This window comes from Corylus avellana, chromosome 2 (assembly GCF_965113065.1).
Source record: "Corylus avellana chromosome 2, dhCorAvel1.hap1.2, whole genome shotgun sequence".
Classification (NCBI taxonomy): domain Eukaryota; kingdom Viridiplantae; phylum Streptophyta; class Magnoliopsida; order Fagales; family Betulaceae; genus Corylus; species Corylus avellana.
Genome location: NC_142491.1, coordinates 9868496 through 9886010, shown reverse-complemented (window position 1 = coordinate 9886010; position 17515 = coordinate 9868496). Strand labels below are relative to the sequence as shown.

Genomic DNA, 17515 nt, shown 5'->3' with positions numbered 1-17515 from the left:
ATTTTAAGAATTTTAACAAGATTTAACAAAAAATTCTAATGAATGGGTGAAATTGAAAAAATTTGAAAGATGAATATACTAAATTGACACTTTTAAAAGTTTAAAAATATGATCGTAAATGTAATAAAAAATCGAAAATAATGGTAGGCCTGAGAGATCAATTGTGGCTATCTTAGCAGGTCGTGATCTCTCACGTTCAATTGAAGCATAGCCTGACTCAGTCACACCAATATATCAATGAAAATTCAAGGCAGCTAATACTAATCAGTCATATGTCAGGATTCTCTATTGCGGAGATTCGAACACATACCTTAGTATATGTCCTAACCACTTAAAAATTTCTTTGAGCTATTGAACTACCACCCTTGATGGTAAGCTACAAAGAGTTTGTGGCTAACTATTATACTCCAAAGACCTAATTAATTACATCTTGGTAAACTACATATACTGATTTTACAAATTTTTCCAAATCACAAATTTAAGCACATCGATCATGTTTTTTGCAAAACTTATAATCGTACGTAAGAGAGATTTGTTTTTTAACACAATTTTCAACTATGTATGTAATGTCTGGGAAGGTCTAGAAAGTTATCAAATTTTAAAAAATTAATCATTTTATTTTTCAATTCTTTGTTTCCCTGTAATTTGGATGATGCATCGGTCCCTCACATTAAACAACGTACTAAAATACCTCGAACTCTAACAGTCAAATAATCTGAGTGATGTATGCGTATATATTGGCTGAAATACAGACACTCAAATCTCAATGGATGCTAAAACACACAAACTTGACACAAATTTGACTGCTGAAATATCATAAACCACTTACAAAGTTCAAGATTACAAGCCATATATTAAGACGGGGAGGATATCACAAGCTGAACAGGATTACAAAGTTCAGATGCCATGCATCCATACTAATAGAGCTACATGTGCTGAAACAGCATGAAACAAACGAAATGGAAATAATTGGTAAAATCTCTAAAGATGAAGAGGATATCACAAACCAAATAGGAAATAGAAAACAAACACTAGTGACATTTGCATCCATTATTTTGTAGAAAAGGAAGAAAGAGACCCACCAAAGTGAGTAGTACGCCCACAGTTGCGATGGATCTCCCAGAATCACGGAAATACATGTCTTTAATGGATGCCATGATGCGGCTCCAAAAGTTATCACAGTACCCATTAATCGCACGAGTAAGATTTTCGTAACGGGAATTAGCACTAAACACAATCTGATCGCAGAGTTTGCCAAATAGAGTCGCCACTGCAGCGTTGCTACCGATATAGTTAACAATAACATTTTTCTTAACAAGCAAATCGACATCTTGTTCGGTGTTGATTAGATAGTTCATTAGATAAACATAACTGCAGATGTAAGTGTGAGAAGGATAATGACACTGCTCCAGGGCCATGAGGTTTCGGAAAACAACTTCAGTAGTATCCTCTATCACAAGTTGTGGGATTTTCAAGATAGGCTGCACACGCTCCAAGCACGGAAACGGCAGTTTCGAGAAATGTGAGTAAGCCTGGAGCGATGACAATTTGATGCACTTATTCCCAGAGAATGTCATGTCAAGTAATCTCCTCATACGAACTGGTTTGAATTTCAATCCTGCGTAGTCAAGCTTTGTGGCACTATATAGACTACCCGTATATACTCTAGGTGTCATGCTCAGCCCTGGTACTGAACAAAACAAATATCTTACCAAATCTGTTAAATGTTTTACTTCCTCGCTTATAATGGACTTTCGATCCTCATCATAGTATACAAAGTAATTGCGAGAAAGCTTGACAAATAATGGAGAATCCTCTTTCTTCAGGTCCTCCTTGTGTTCCTTAATTTCTTCGCGATTGTTGTAACTGGAAGAGTACTGATCGAAAGCGAACATATATAATTTCTCAAGAACAAAAAAAGGAAGTTGATTCTCAAGTAATATCAAGTCATGTAGTATACCATTTTGTAGCCATGCTTTACTTAATATGTAATCATCTTCTTTGTTCTCGGTTTTTAAGAAGAGCTCTATTATAAAGATGGCATCCAATAGAATCATTTGTGTTGAAAAATGGAGTCAAATGAGTAAACTATGGTAGTATCTTCTAGAAGACGTCAAAGGAATAGTAATGGTTGTTGCACCAACCAAGCCGTCGGATGAATAGTACATGGTTGTTGCACCAACCAAGCCGTCGGATGAATAGTACATGGTTGTTGCACCAACCATTCTCACCAACCATTCCCACGAACCATTCTTACCAACCATTCTCACCAACCCTTCTATACCTATATAAGGAGCATCAAGCTTCATTGTTTCATAGTGTGCTAAGACAAGCAAGTATAGAGAGAGAAAAAGAAAGAAAGGTTGAGAGAAAAAAGGTATAGAGAGATAAGTCTAGTGTTAGGCATATAAGAATTGCAGATCACAACATAGAAGAGTTGTGTGCAATCTCTCTCTGAAATATCTCTTGTAAAGTCTCCCCGTTATTTTCTCCCAAAGTAGTGAAATCTCTGCAACTCGGTGGATGTAGGCAGTATTGGCCGAACCACGTATAAATTTCTTGTCTTGTGTATGTTTGTGCGTGTTTATAGTACTAATCAAAAGTACACGTGTATGTTCTGTCGAGGAAAGATTGGATTTTAAGTGAGACCGGTGTGACTCCTCCAATCTTACCTGGGAACATACCGAGCTGTATCTTTGGTAAAATATTATTTACCGTACTTGTGTATTGTTGCTTTTCTTGACAGATTGGATCCCAAGATCCTGAAGAGGAATTAGTGGCGTCTAATTTCCCAACAATTGGTATCAGAGCTCGGTTCGTGTTCTGTTCGAGTGGGAGCAATAGCGTCAAGTTTATACAACAAGAAGGATGTCTCAAGAAACCCCCGAAACCACTCATGAAGTTCCTTCTTCAAGTGACAGTTCAAAGAAGTAGAGTCCAAATTATGGATCAGGCGGATCTATGAAAGTTGAAATAAAGCCATTTGATGAGAAGATCAATTTTGGCTTATGGCAAAGGCGGATGCGTGGCATTCTTATTCAACAAAGGCTGCTAGTTGCCTTAGAAGAAAGACCGGAGGGCATGACTGACCCCGAGTGGTCAGATATCGATCAACGGGCAATCTCTACCATTGAGATGTATATCACAGATGATGTGTTAAATCATGTGATATCAGCAATCTCTGCCAAAGATATGTGGGACAAGCTAGAAGCCATATATCTGGGGAAATCCTTGTCAAATAAGCTTTTCCTCAAGAAGAAACTCTTCAAACTGGAGATGAAGGAAGGCGAGGACGTGATGAAGCATATCAACATCTTCAACGCTTTGATCAACGACTTGAATCGGATAGATGTTCAATTCAGTGAAGAAGATCGAGCCTTGTTATTGCTTGCATCATTTCCAGATTCTTATGAGCATTTTGTCACCACGCTCATGTTTGGAAAGACAACTCTCAAGTTCAATGAGATTGTGCAAGACATCATCTCTCATGCGACCATGAAGAAGGCAGATGATAAGTCCACTTCCGGATCTGCTTTGAATGTGGAAAGTAGAGGCAGAAGATCAAACAGAGGCAACGGGCATGGAAGGTCGAGATCAAGGGCCGGCAGGTCAAAATCAAGGTATCCAAGAAATTTCAACAGCCAGAGCAGCTCAAAAACTATTGAGTGTTGGAATTGTGGCAAGACGGGTCACTACAAAAATCAATGTAAATCTCCAAAAAGGGAGGCAACAAGCGACTCTGCAAACGTGGTGGCAGATGAAGCGCAAGAGGCCCTGATCCTCTCGGTTGACAGTCCCTTTGATTCTTGGGTGTTAGACTCAGGAGCTTCCTTTCATACAACAGCGATACGCGAAATCTTGGGAAACTATGTTAGTGGAGATTTCGGGAAAGTGTATCTAGCTGATGGTACGGCGCTGGATGTTGTGGGCATGGGAAATGTTCGGATCAGAATACATGCAGATTCAGTATGGAAGTTGGAGAAAGTCAGGCATGTTCCCGAACTGAAAAAGAATCTGATCTCTGTGGGACAGCTTGATGATGAAGGGCATGGCATTCACTTCCACGGAGGTAAGTGGAAGGTCACATTTGGGGCTATGATGATAGCTCAAGGTGAAAAGACTGGTACCCTCTATATGACCACAGATATGAGGGATACTATTGCTGTTGCGAATGCAAGTGCTGAAGCAGATCTGTGGCACCAAAGGCTAGGGCACATGAGTGAAAAAGGGCTCAAAGTTTTGCACTCATTGGGGAAGCTACCAATGCTAAAGTCGATTAATATCGACTTTTGTGAAAATTGCATTTTCGGCAAACAGAAACGGGTGAGTTTCAAAACGGGTGGCAGAACCCTCAGAAATGAGAAGCTGGAGCTAGTTCACACAGATGTCTGGGGGCCAGCTGCAGTCTCGTCCATTGGCGGAAAGTCATACTTTGTGACTTTCATTGATGACCATTCCAGGAAGGTATGGGTTTATTTCTTGAGACAGAAATCGGAGGTGTACGAAGTATTCAAGAAATGGAAGGCCATGGTGGAGAACGAGACAGGCTTGAAGATCAAGAAGCTAAGATCTGACAACGGTGGAGAGTACGAGGACACCGGGTTCAAAACGTTCTGTTTCGAGAATGGGATCCGTTTAGAACGGACTGTTCCAAGAACCCCACAGCAGAACGGGGTGGCAGAAAGGATGAACCGAACACTGACAGAAAGAGCCAGAAGCATGCGCATTCAGTCAGGCCTACCCAAGCAGTTTTGGGCTGAAGCAATCAACACAGCAACCTACCTCATTAATCGAAGACCATCAGTACCGTTGGAGCATCGCATACCGGAGGAGGTATGGAGCGGAAAGAAGGTAAATCTTTCATGGTTAAAAGTTTTTGGTTGCATTGCTTATGCGCACATTAGTGACCATGTGAGGGGAAAGCTAGACCCTAAGTCACTAAAGTGCATCTTCATTGGATATGGAGGAGATGAGTTTGGTTATCGACTCTGGGATGATCAACATAAGAAAATCATTCGAAGTAGAGATGTGGTTTTCAATGAGAAGGTGATGTACAAGGATAGAGGTGCTGCACAACCTACTAGTCCAATACAAGATGATCATATGTATGTTGAGTTGGATGATCTTCCAGAAAGTAGTCCGGTGCAACAAGTTGGTGAGGATCCTCAGCCTGAAGAAACTGCAGAACAACAAGCACCACAAGATCCAACTCCTACGCCTGCACCTAGAAGGTCAGCTCGTCCACATGTACCAAACAGGAAGTACATGAACTTTCTGTTATTAACAGATGGTGGAGAACCTGAATGCTATGCTGAAGCATGTCAGGTAGAGGACTCGAGCAAGTGGGAGCTTGCAATGAAGGATGAGATGAAGTCTCTCATCTCTAACAAGACATGGGAGCTAGCTAAGTTACCCGTGGGAAAGAAGACTCTACACAACAAATGGGTATATAGAGTCAAAGAGGAACATGATGGTTCCAAGAGACACAAGGCAAGATTGGTGGTCAAAGGCTTTCAGCAGAAAGAAGGAATTGACTACACCGACATTTTCTCACCGGTTGTGAAACTGAATACCATTCGTTCAGTTCTCAGCATTGTTGCAGCAGAGGGGTTGCACCTAGAGCAGTTAGATGTGAAGACTGCTTTCCTCCATGGAGACCTAAAGGAGGAGATTTACATGCAGCAACCGGAGGGTTTTCCAGTCAAAGGGAAAGAGAAACTTGTGTGCAAATTGACTAAAAGCTTGTACGGCCTGAAGCAAGCCCCAAGACAATGGTACAAGAAGTTTGATGGGTTTATGCAGCGGCATGGCTACAACAAGTGCAACGCTGACCATTGTTGTTACTTCAAGAGGTTTGAATCCAGTTACATTATTTTGTTACTGTATGTCGATGACATGTTAGTAGCAGGTTCAGATATGGATGAAATCCAGAAGTTGAAGAAGCAACTATCGAGTGAGTTCGACATGAAGGATTTGGGCGCAGCGAAGCAAATTCTTGGGATGAGAATAAATAGGGACAAGCAAATGGGTACTTTGCAGTTGTCTCAAGAGGAGTACATTTGCCGTGTTCTGAAAAGGTTCAGCATGAGTAATGCTAAGCCAGTTTGCACACCCTTGGCTAGTCACTTTCGGCTATCCAAGGATCAGTCCCCCAAGACAGAAGAAGAGAAGGAATTCATGGCTAAGGTTCCATATGCCTCAGCCATTGGAAGTTTGATGTATGCCATGGTTTGCACGAGACCAGATATTGCTCATGCAGTGGAAGCTGTGAGCAGATTCATGTCAAATCCCGGAAAACAACATTGGGAGGCAGTGAAGTGGATACTAAGGTATCTACGAGGTACAACTGATAGAAGCCTATGTTTCAGAAAAGGCGATCTAAAACTACAAGGGTTTGTAGATGCAGACTTTGCTGGAGAGGTAGATCACAGGAGGAGCACTACCGGATATGTTTTCACAGTAGGTACTACTGCAGTGAGTTGGATTTCGCAGATACAGAAGGTTGTCGCTTTATCCACTACAGAGGCAGAGTACGTGGCTGTAACTGAGGCAAGCAAAGAGATGATTTGGTTACAGGGATTGTTGGCAGAAATGGGTTTCAGACAAGATAAGAATGTTTTGTACAGTGATAGCCAGAGTGCGATACACTTAGCAAAGAATTCAGCATTTCATTCAAGAACCAAGCACATTGGACTTCGGTATCATTTCGTCAGATCACTTCTAGAAGATGAGGTGTTGATACTTGAGAAGATCCAAGGCAGCAAGAATCCAGCTGACATGTTAACCAAAACAGTTACTATAGAGAAACTGAAGTTGTGCTCAACTTCAGTTGGTCTTCAAGCTTGAGGACAAGTGGACGAGTTGCAGAAGAGGGAATTGCGGAGATTGTTGAGATTCAAACTCATTAGACTCCAAGTGGGAGATTGTTGAAAAATGGAGTCAAATGAGTAAACTATGGTAGTATCTTCTAGAAGACGTCAAAGGAATAGTAATGGTTGTTGCACCAACCAAGCCGTCGGATGAATAGTACATGGTTGTTGCACCAACCAAGCCGTCGGATGAATAGTACATGGTTGTTGCACCAACCATTCTCACCAACCATTCCCACCAACCATTCTTACCAACCATTCTCACCAACCCTTCTATACCTATATAAGGAGCATCAAGCTTCATTGTTTCATAGTGTGCTAAGACAAGCAAGTATAGAGAGAGAAAAAGAAAGAAAGGTTGAGAGAAAAAAGGTATAGAGAGATAAGTCTAGTGTTAGGCATATAAGAATTGCAGATCACAACATAGAAGAGTTGTGTGCAATCTCTCTCTGAAATATCTCTTGTAAAGTCTCCCCGTTATTTTCTCCCAAAGTAGTGAAATCTCTGCAACTCGGTGGATGTAGGCAGTATTGGCCGAACCACGTATAAATTTCTTGTCTTGTGTATGTTTGTGCGTGTTTATAGTACTAATCAAAAGTACACGTGTATGTTCTGTCGAGGAAAGATTGGATTTTAAGTGAGACCGGTGTGACTCCTCCAATCTTACCTGGGAACATACCGAGCTGTATCTTTGGTAAAATATTATTTACCGTACTTGTGTATTGTTGCTTTTCTTGACAGATTGGATCCCAAGATCCTGAAGAGGAATTAGTGGCGTCTAATTTCCCAACAATTTGCACAAAATCATCACTGCTGAGTCTACAGTCTTCTGAATAGGAATGACGGATTTTTTCTTCCCTGTCTTGAATGATCTTTCGAAGATCCTCCACACTCTTCTGGGTCCGTTCCAAGAAATGCTTCAAATATCTCTGTTTGTGCTTTTTCATGTCCTTCAATTCATCTGCCTCGCGATGAAAGGGTCCTATTGACACTAGCTTAGGGGTGTATGCTTCTTCATTTACCTTGCGTAGTTGCTTGGGAATCCGATAGATACAGCATTCCGACCACTCCCCAGGGGGCAGGTCCGATGGAATGTCAATCACCAACTCTTTGCTTTTCTCAACTTCTTTTGCAATGGAATCACGAGCTGGGGGGCACACCATGATCTTTTCCATCTCTCGAGTTTATTTTCCTAGTGACAATCATTGGCAAATATCATAATAGGTAGATGATCGTTAATATCTTATTTCATTTTATTTGGCAACCAATATGCTAATTAATTAGTACATTATTGTAAAAGCATCATTCCGGAAACCAACCGTACAAATATCTGATTTTACCACTTTGACTATCTAAGAGCATTCTCAATGGAAGAGCCATATTTTTTTGTAAAATGACTTTTCAAAATTCACTTTTATCTAGTTTAGCTAAGCCATTTTTAAGTGTCTCCACATCCGATTAGTTATATTTCTAAAAAAAAGGTGGAAAAAGATTTGAGAAAAAGATAAAGGAGAGAGAAACACTAAAAAATAAAATGGCTCCCTTAAAAAGTGCTGCTACATTTAACTTTTTTTTTAGCTCTTCTAATCAAATATCTATTTTACATATATTTTTGGCTCATCCAATGTGGGATTTTTTCGAACATTTGAAGAGCTATTCTAGATAAAAGTAACATTTGGCTCTTCCAATGAGAATGCTCTAATATATCCATTTTCAAGACCCGTAACGGAAGTGGGGGGACCGGTGGGGGCCATGCCGCCCGCTACCCCCCCCCTTCCTCAAACCATTTTTTTTAGGTAGTTAAAAAAAAAAAAAAAAAAACAAATTACTGGTCCCAACGAAAAAATTTTAGCTACCGATCCCCCATTCCTCAGGAAAAAAATGTTAGGTAGTTAAAAAAATAATAAAAAAAATTATACCGATCCCCAACTCCTCATAAATAAAATAAGTTAATGGTATTCGAATAATAAAGTATAATAATAAGTCTCATTGTTGTAAATAATTATAGGTAAGGATAAGTTATAGTTAAAATAAATAATATGAGTGGAATATAAAATTAAGAAAGAATTAATTAATAAGGTGGGGTAATTCTGCATTTTTAAAAAGATGGGAGTTTAGAATATAAGAGAGCCTTATCTTCAAGCCACGTGTAGTTGTGGCTGAGTAAGTAAAATAAAAATCATCTCCCTTCTCATACGTTTCATCTTTTGGGAGACATGTTTGATGGGATTTCTTTCTAAAGTATTTTTGTGGAAGTTGTTTTTAGAATTTTATGTATTCTCCTAATTTTTTTTGTGAAAAATGTTGGGATTTTGTTCACTGAAAGATATCGGGGTTTTATGTTTACCATAAGGTTACGTTTGAAATTGCGATTTCATAAAAATAATTTGTGTTAAGGTGTTTGGTATTGTGATTAAAAAACACTTAATCTAAAATAGTAAAAAAAATTCGCGATTTCTATAAATAAGATAGGGAGTGCTTATTTGAAAAAATTCAAATTTAAATAAAAATCACAATTTCACATAACAAATATTTGATAAGAAAGTATTTTTTAACTTCAATGTAATTTAATTAAAGACAATTTTAATTTCATAAAAATTGCAATTACTGTGAGTGTAAAACAATTTATTCAATGTAAAAAAGATATCTCAAAATCCTTAAATTCTTGATTCTTGAGTTTTTTAATTATCTCTTTAGCTTGCAACTCACAAAATTAACAACAATTCATATCAAAATAATGAGAGAGTTGTTAATTTCTGATATCCAAACTTCTAATATCCCAATGAGAGAATAATCGCCAACTTCTGATATCCCAATTTCTGAAAATTCTTCTAAAGAATCTCGGCATCAAAAGAAGTCATTTCCGTTCATCAATTTTTTACCAATTTGAGTTCTATTGTCAATATTGTTTGTGCCTCATGTAATCGATTTGAAGAATTGCGGGTATTTTATAAGAAATTATAGTTATTTAGTTGTTATTTAATAACTATAGTTATTTAATTGTAAAATGTAATATTTTTTCATTTTTATTCGATAATTATAGTTTGGGGTAGTCTTTAGTTCATAAAAAACAATAAAAATAATTTTTTTCAATAAAAAAAAATTCTAAAGAACTGAAAACAATAAATAAATAAAAATTGGTTGGCTCCCTCCTATAAAAGTTCATTTTTCCGTCTATGGGTGTATTTAAATAAAACTATATAATAAAATAATTATTTTTCAAAAATTTGGATTGAGACCTCCTTATGTAAAATGAGCCATGTGACCTCCATGTGACTCAAATTATTCATTATACCTCTTTAGAATTATTTTTCCATTTTTAATTATTTTTATTTTTTAAAAAAATACCATGGAAGGAGACCTCTAGCTCGGCCATGAGTCTCCATCAGGCCATGGGCCAGAGACCCACATCCGCAGTCGGTTGTGGGTCTCTAGGTGGAAGGAGACTGGCCCACAGTCAAGCCAGGGGTCTTAATGGCCGAAGACCCACATTATGGCTGTGGGTCTCCACAGCTCGAGATCGGATGCTTTTATTTATTTTTAAATCTAAGAGTGTAATTGTAATTTTACATGTCAGGTATAATGGACTATTTAAGTCACATGCATTGTATGTGATACATTTTTTTCCGAATTTAATTAAAAAGCTAAGTGAAAGATCTAAGTAGTTAAAGGGTCGATTCTAACTTTTTAAAGTTTGAAAAATATCACAAATATGATTGAAGCAAATGTCACTAGTTCGAATTCTTCTTCTCCATTCTCTTGTGTGGACATATTAAAAAAAAAAAAAAAAAAAATTGCCAACAATAAAAGATATGTATTTGATAGATATATTATTTTATAATATACTGCAGACTATTGGAATAAACAATGCAAATGGCTAGCTAGGCAGCTATATCTTGAGGATAACACCTACGTACAGTAGCTAGTAAACATGTCACAGTGGGTGGGGTACATGATAGGAAATCTCCTGCAATAGCATGAAACACTTCAAAGAAAATAAATTTTATCTACCCCAGGTCCCCAACCAAGCATTTACTTATAATATATATTAATCTCTAATCAATCTTATTATTGCAAGATATTTATAAGCATATGATTTTGTTATTATTTTATGAATATATTGAAATAAAAAAAAATGAAAATCTATATTATTTCTTGTGAACTTGTGAATACTTGAATTTATTTAATTATTTTTTGACAATGAATCCTACAATCAAAGTATTAACAAACTCAACTGGATTATTAAAACAATTCTATAAACTTTTGTCGAGAAAAGTTAAATAATAAAGTGAAACGAGAAAGTAAGAACCTGCAAATTTCGCTTGCAAGAAATGCTTGTATTGCTTGATATCACCACTCTTGTTGCACTTGTATTTATAGTGCTCAAGGTTGGTCCCCGTCAATATTAGGCCTCTTTAATATCTCTCTTCTAATATTGATAAAAAAAAAAAAAGGAAAAAAAATGCAAAATGAATCACTAAAATGTTATTGAATTGCAATTAGTTTAATGAGAAATACTAAAGGTCAACATTTTTCCCATAAAGCCCATTTTCTATTACAATCAATTATTAAATTTGTAAGCTTATGTGAGGTCAATAGTGAACCCCAAAAATCAAATGGTTGATCTATTAAATTTATAGGAGAATATGAATCAAATATGAGAAACTTATTGACCCCTAACATATATATAATTTAATAGGGTATGGAAATTGGCTTAAAACTCCACATGGTAAATAACAAATACAAATAAGTCACTGTACCCAACTTTCATCTAAAATTGGAACAAAAACCGTCCGTGTGGAACATCAACACCAATCATTTTGCAACATGTGTCATTTACAATTAAAAAACATAACTATAAATATATATAAAAAAAACAAAAAACAAAAAACAAAAATTAAAAAATTAAAAAAAATTGAGGGGGTGGTCAAGGATTTTGGTGATACGGAGCCATGAAGTATTTAGTTTCAAGCTCAATTATTATACTCCAAAGACCTATTTACATCTTGGTAAAACTACATATATATACTGATTTTACAATTTTTTTTCCATTTTGGTCCCTAGGTGAATATACCATTTTGACTATGTAATATATCCATTTCCAAGACTATTTATATTGTTGGTGTATTTTAATAAAAATATAAAATAAAATTTTTAGTTTTCAAAAATTTGTTATGAGATATATATTATACCTCCTTATGTAAAATGAGATAATAGTTATACAATATTTGTTTTATCTTATTATTTGATTTTTCATTATCTTGTGATTTGATTTTTCATTCTAACTCGTAATAATCTTAAATATATATAAAAGTGAATTCACGCGCTTGAGTTATGCACATATATATAATATGTCATATAATTTTTAAAATAGATAGATTATGTAAAAGTTGTTTATATGGGTCAGAGATCCAAAAAATTAAAAACAATTTGAGTTAAATTAAAGCTTGTTTTGGATTTCAATTGGAAACAAAGTTTTTTTTCAATTGAGCCATTTTATTTTTAATAGTTTCTCTCACCTGTTTTCTGTTTTTTCAAAAACTTTTCGCACTTTTCAAAGGATGATCAATATGAGAATATTCTTTCACAATTTTTAATAAAAAGATATTTAAATGATATAGATAAAAATATAGTTTATCGGATGTCGGAGGCCTTTAAAAATTCATTAGATAAACTAGATAAATGAGTTTTGAAAAGCTATTTTGCATAAAAATTTGGCTTCTTCATTGGGAATGCTTTTAAAATAGTGAGGCTGCTACTCTAAAAATATGAGTAGTTAAAATAGAGAAAAATGTACTATGTAATATATCCATTCCAATTCCAACACCCGTACGTGTTGGTGTATTTTAACTAAAATATACAATAAAATAATTATTTTTCAAAAATTTGTAATGAGATATTATACCTCCTTATGTAAAATGAGATAGTAGTTATACAATATTTGTACTGCACTAACCACTTTATCTTATTATTTAATTTTCATTATTTTGTGATTTGATTATTCATTGTGATTCATAATATTTAAGAATCTTAAATCTATATAAACGTGAATTGACACGTACGCTTGAGTTATGCACATAAAATATGTCATATAAATTCATAGATAAATAGTTTATGTACTAGTTGTATATAATTACTAGGTTCTTTCTCTTCTTCCTCTTTACCAACCTTCGAACCCTTGTACTGGTCAAGGTAACATATGCCACCGACCAAAACCGTACAAGGAAAGTTGGTAATTACAAGGTTCTTTCACTTTGTTCCCTCTGTCAGCATTTTCGATTTACATGGACGGAAAATGAGTCGTGACCTCAATGTGACTTAAATTATCCATTATACCTCTCTAGAATTATTATTATTATTTAAAAAAAAAAAAAAAAAAAAAAAACACACAAAAAATCATGGAAGGAGACCTCCAGCTTAGCCATGAGTCTCCACCACTCCATGGGCCACTGTCGACTGTCGTGGGTCTCTAGGTTGGAGGAGACTGGCCGGTCCACGGCCAAGCCCTGGGTCTTAATGGCCGAAGACCCGCATTATGACCGTGGATTATTAAAACAAAAAATATTTAGATGCATATGATTTTGTTATTATTTTATGAATATAATGAAATATAAAATGAAAAATTATATTATTTCTTGTGAACATTTGAACTTCTTTTATTATTTTCTAACAATGAATCCTATAATCAATCTATTAAGAAACTCAACTGGATTATTAAAAGAATTCTAAAACCTCTTATAAAAAGTTTATAATACATAAAGTGAAATAAGAAAGTAAGAACCTGCAAATTTCGCTTGAGAGCACCAAATTCTTTGTCTTCTATCTTTTCCTCACTATTAATGCATACATCCGCTCTTCTTGCACTTGTATTTATAGTACTTGCGGTTGGCCCCCGTCAATATCAAGCCTCTTTAATATATATATATATATATATATATATATATATATATATATATATATAAAAGAAAAAAAGCAAAATTAAATCAGTCACTACAGTTTTAGTCAGTTGCAATTATAAATAGCTTCATAGGATATAAAAGTTAATTGGTTAGAAACTCTATGTGGTTAACAACAAATACAAATAAGTCACTGTACCTAACTTTCATCTAAAATTTTAAAGAAAACTATTAGTGTGCAATGTCAACACTAATCATATTGCAATACGTGTTATTTACTGATTTTACATTTTTTTTTTTCCAAATGACAAAGCACATCCTGCATGCTTTTTGCAAAACGGAAGGACCAAAATATCCCTGTTCAATTCCCATGAGCTTTCCTGTGTATGATCTTTCACATAATAGAAACAAGATGTCCTTACTGCAGGTAATCGTAAGAGAGCTAGATTTTTTTTATCACGATTATCAACTATATATGTCTAGGAATTAAGGCCAAGAAAGTTATCAAATTTTAATTTTATTTTTCTATTCTTTGTTTCCCTGTAATTTGGATGATGCAGATCGATCCCTCACATTAAAGAACATACTAAAATACCTCCAACTCTAACACTTAAATAATCTGAGTGATATATAAAATGCATGGTTTCATGTGAATCTTCAAAGTTCAAGTCTGGAGAGGACCCTCCTATTCTTGGCCGTACGTACGTTGATGATCTACTAGCAGTAAGTAATTAATTTTATGTTTTTATTATGAGATAAACTTTTAAAATTAATTTTTTGCCTCACTAAAAAGATTTATTTATTTTTCCTTCTTAAAATTCTAATTTCGTCCTTGCTTTCATGAGGTTATCCATTATTTTTATATCTTGTTGATAAAATATATATGAATTCCAGCCACGCAAGACCTGAAATTGTGTCAATTATTCTTTATTCTCTGGATCTCTAATATTACTAGCTACTTAATTAATTAATTTCATCCTTTAAAGTTGAATCCCCATGCATGTGACGGTTCATTGACGGGGAGGTGCAGGTGGTTGGACGTTGGAGGAGCAGATAATGTCATGCCTTATGCAACATTCACATTCGAGTGATGTATGCTTCTCTTACGTCATTGAATGGAACATTTCCCAGCTTGGCATTCATTCATTTCACAGAAAACTAAAATGTGAAATGAAGACTTTTCTTAGCTCCCATGCAACTCATTGGAGAATTAGTTGGGACCATGTGTTTATGATCTAGTAATTATTGGTTTAATTTGTTGGAGGATGGAGACCGTTATTTCAACACCAATTATTTGCAGGAATGGGATCCTATCCATTTTTTTTTTGTTGTTAGGCCCAAAAATATTAACATTGGGACATTTTTGTCTCCAATTTGGACTTAACCAACCCCTCTCTATTTCATTTGAAAATTGAGAGAATCCTAATTAATATTTGCATCCTTATAATTAATGGGGCAAATTTCACCTCTTCGTATGTGTGGAAGATCATAAATCTTGAATTAATACCTAATCTAAATGCTAATAGCGACGATTTCACCTCTTCTTTTCAATGCCTATATTATAATTTAATGGAATAAATACAAAATTGGTCATTGTGGTTGGCTTAAATTACAAATCAATCCATATGGTATAACAAATAATTTATAGGCCAATGTAGTTGGCCTAAATTATAAATCACTCTATGTGGTATAAAAAATAATTTATAGGTCCCGAGTGTAGGCCAAAATAACAATTTACTTCCTAAAATCAATTTTTGTTAAGTAACTTAATAGAATCTGTTACTTTGTCACGTTATACTAATACAGTAAATTAACATAATCTTTTCTATATATTCCCAAAATTTTACTCCATGTGTAATATATCCTCATTCGCCACGATTTGGGAACATTTTAAGAGAATTTGACGATCGCATTTTATGAAGTAGCTGAGGAAGATGAAGATGAGAGAGTATTATGCACAAGGAAAAACTTTGGAGATATAAGATATTATGTTAATTTACGATAGCAGTATGACGTGGAGTGAGGGCTGATGTGTAATCTTAGCTGGTACCGTAAAATGATGTGAAAAATATTAATTATCATTTTTTAAAGTAATAAATTAATAACATGTGTCATGTTTTTATTGGGTATAACGTGGCAAAGTGAAAAAATTTTAAAAAGTTTTTAAGCAAGTTTCATTGGGTTATTTGATAATATTCTTGAGTCCGAATTGGGTTGAAAAACGCCCTATAAAAGATAAGACAGTGAGTCATATGATAATCTGGCGCTCTGTGGACCTTTAATGTGAACCATGCATGCACCCATGCTCACTGTAGAATGGACCAATAAATGTGAAAAATTGACTTACATCTGCTTAGATTTGATTTGTTTTTCTTTTTCTAAGCGATGGAGCTCTCACAATTTAATCGCTTGACAGGGGTTGATAATTCTTCTTTTTACAAGATATATATATATATATATAGAGAGAGAGAGAGAGAGAGAGAGAGAGAGAGATCGAGATCGGTAACCTAACAAATCCACCCTTTTTATTTCTTTTAATACAACCCACCATTTGACTTCCAGCGAAACAAAAATCAAATGCAAAATAAAGTGAGCTTAGGCTTAATTTATTTGTTAACGTGTTTTAGATACTATATCTATGACATAAAAGTGGTTTTAATTTATTTTTTATTTTGTGTTATTTAAAGTGTTTTGTGTTTTGGTTATTTCTGTCAGGATAATTAGCGCATGCTTTAATTAATCTCATGATCTTCTCTTGCCTACCATATATGCTTAAAATCCTTTGGTAGTGTACAATGTATATTGATTATTAATGAAGGTCCTAAAACTTGTGATAGACGACCAAACTGAATATCATTTCCAAAACCTCATGACGGTGGCGCTGTGTCATTATCCACCTAACACATACACATGCAATTTATGTTTTGCTATTGCTGTTGGAAATTGTCATTCTCAACATGTGTTGTAGCAGCGATGCAGTGTAAATTATCCCATTAATTACCATGATCTCCATCAACGGCTTAATTTATGACCACTGTGATATTGTGTATTTTGGTGATTTTTGGAGTTATTTAGTGTTTGTTGGAATGCTTTGCTTTTAGCTCCAATAATATTGGATATGCATATATGAACTTCGTAACCCTTTTTAGCTTGTGATATGCTCTCGTCTTAATAGGTTTTACCAAATATTTTCATTTGTAAGGAATCCTCCATGTGATGTGATTTATTCTTAATCTTATCCATTTGGGAGATAGTGATACCTAGCTAACTACCTAAGTGAACACTGACAGAATTTAATTTAAAAGGTTTCCAATTTTTGGTTCCCATTTTTTGTGTGGAGTGCAGTCTTCCTCAGCCACGTAGTATACTTGACTCATAAAAAAGATCAATCAAAGGGTCATGTTCGCCTCATTTATGAGATGCATGTGAAAGAAACTAAGGTAGTTGGTACTGAAATAACACTAGTCTAACCATTTATTAGAGAAACCCATCGACCTAACCAATCATGCATTAGAGAGAGAAGTATAAACCCTAACAAAGAGAGAGAATTACAACCCTAATGCTCACATATATATATATATAGACAACCCAAAACTTGTTAAATTGCTAAGTTAGGTGGTGATTTAATTTCAGTGTAAACATGTGATTAAGTGAAAGCAAACAAGTGTTGGAGACTATTTGACAATTCATTTCCACAATTTCCTTACTAACTCTATTTTGATTTCGGTATTCCATTGTTTGTATATTCTC

The 17515-nt window shown here is 35.1% G+C and overlaps 1 protein-coding gene across 1 annotated transcript; it reads right to left on the bottom strand.

Annotated features, from left to right (window-relative positions):
* Positions 1-794: 794 nt before the first annotated feature.
* On the bottom strand, positions 795-13698 carry LOC132168272 (UPF0481 protein At3g47200-like). The gene is made up of 4 exons (XM_088512759.1): positions 13651-13698; positions 11179-11298; positions 7668-8061; positions 795-2061 (listed from the first exon to the last, which is right to left on the bottom strand). Exons 3-4 carry the CDS (start codon positions 8042-8044, stop codon positions 1032-1034), a joined length of 1407 nt encoding a protein of 468 aa, XP_088368885.1. The 5' UTR covers positions 8045-8061; positions 11179-11298; positions 13651-13698; the 3' UTR covers positions 795-1031.
* Positions 13699-17515: the final 3817 nt, after the last annotated feature.

Bases quoted from the DNA above. Each gene is read 5' to 3' on its own strand.
- LOC132168272 (XM_088512759.1), bottom strand. From the start codon at position 8,044: ATGGAAAAGATCATGGTGTGCCCCCCAGCTCGTGATTCCATTGCAAAA. The intron at 2,062-7,667 runs GCAAATTGTTGG...CCATTTTTCAAC, and splicing joins CTCAGCAGTGATGATTTTGT to ACAAATGATTCTATTGGATG.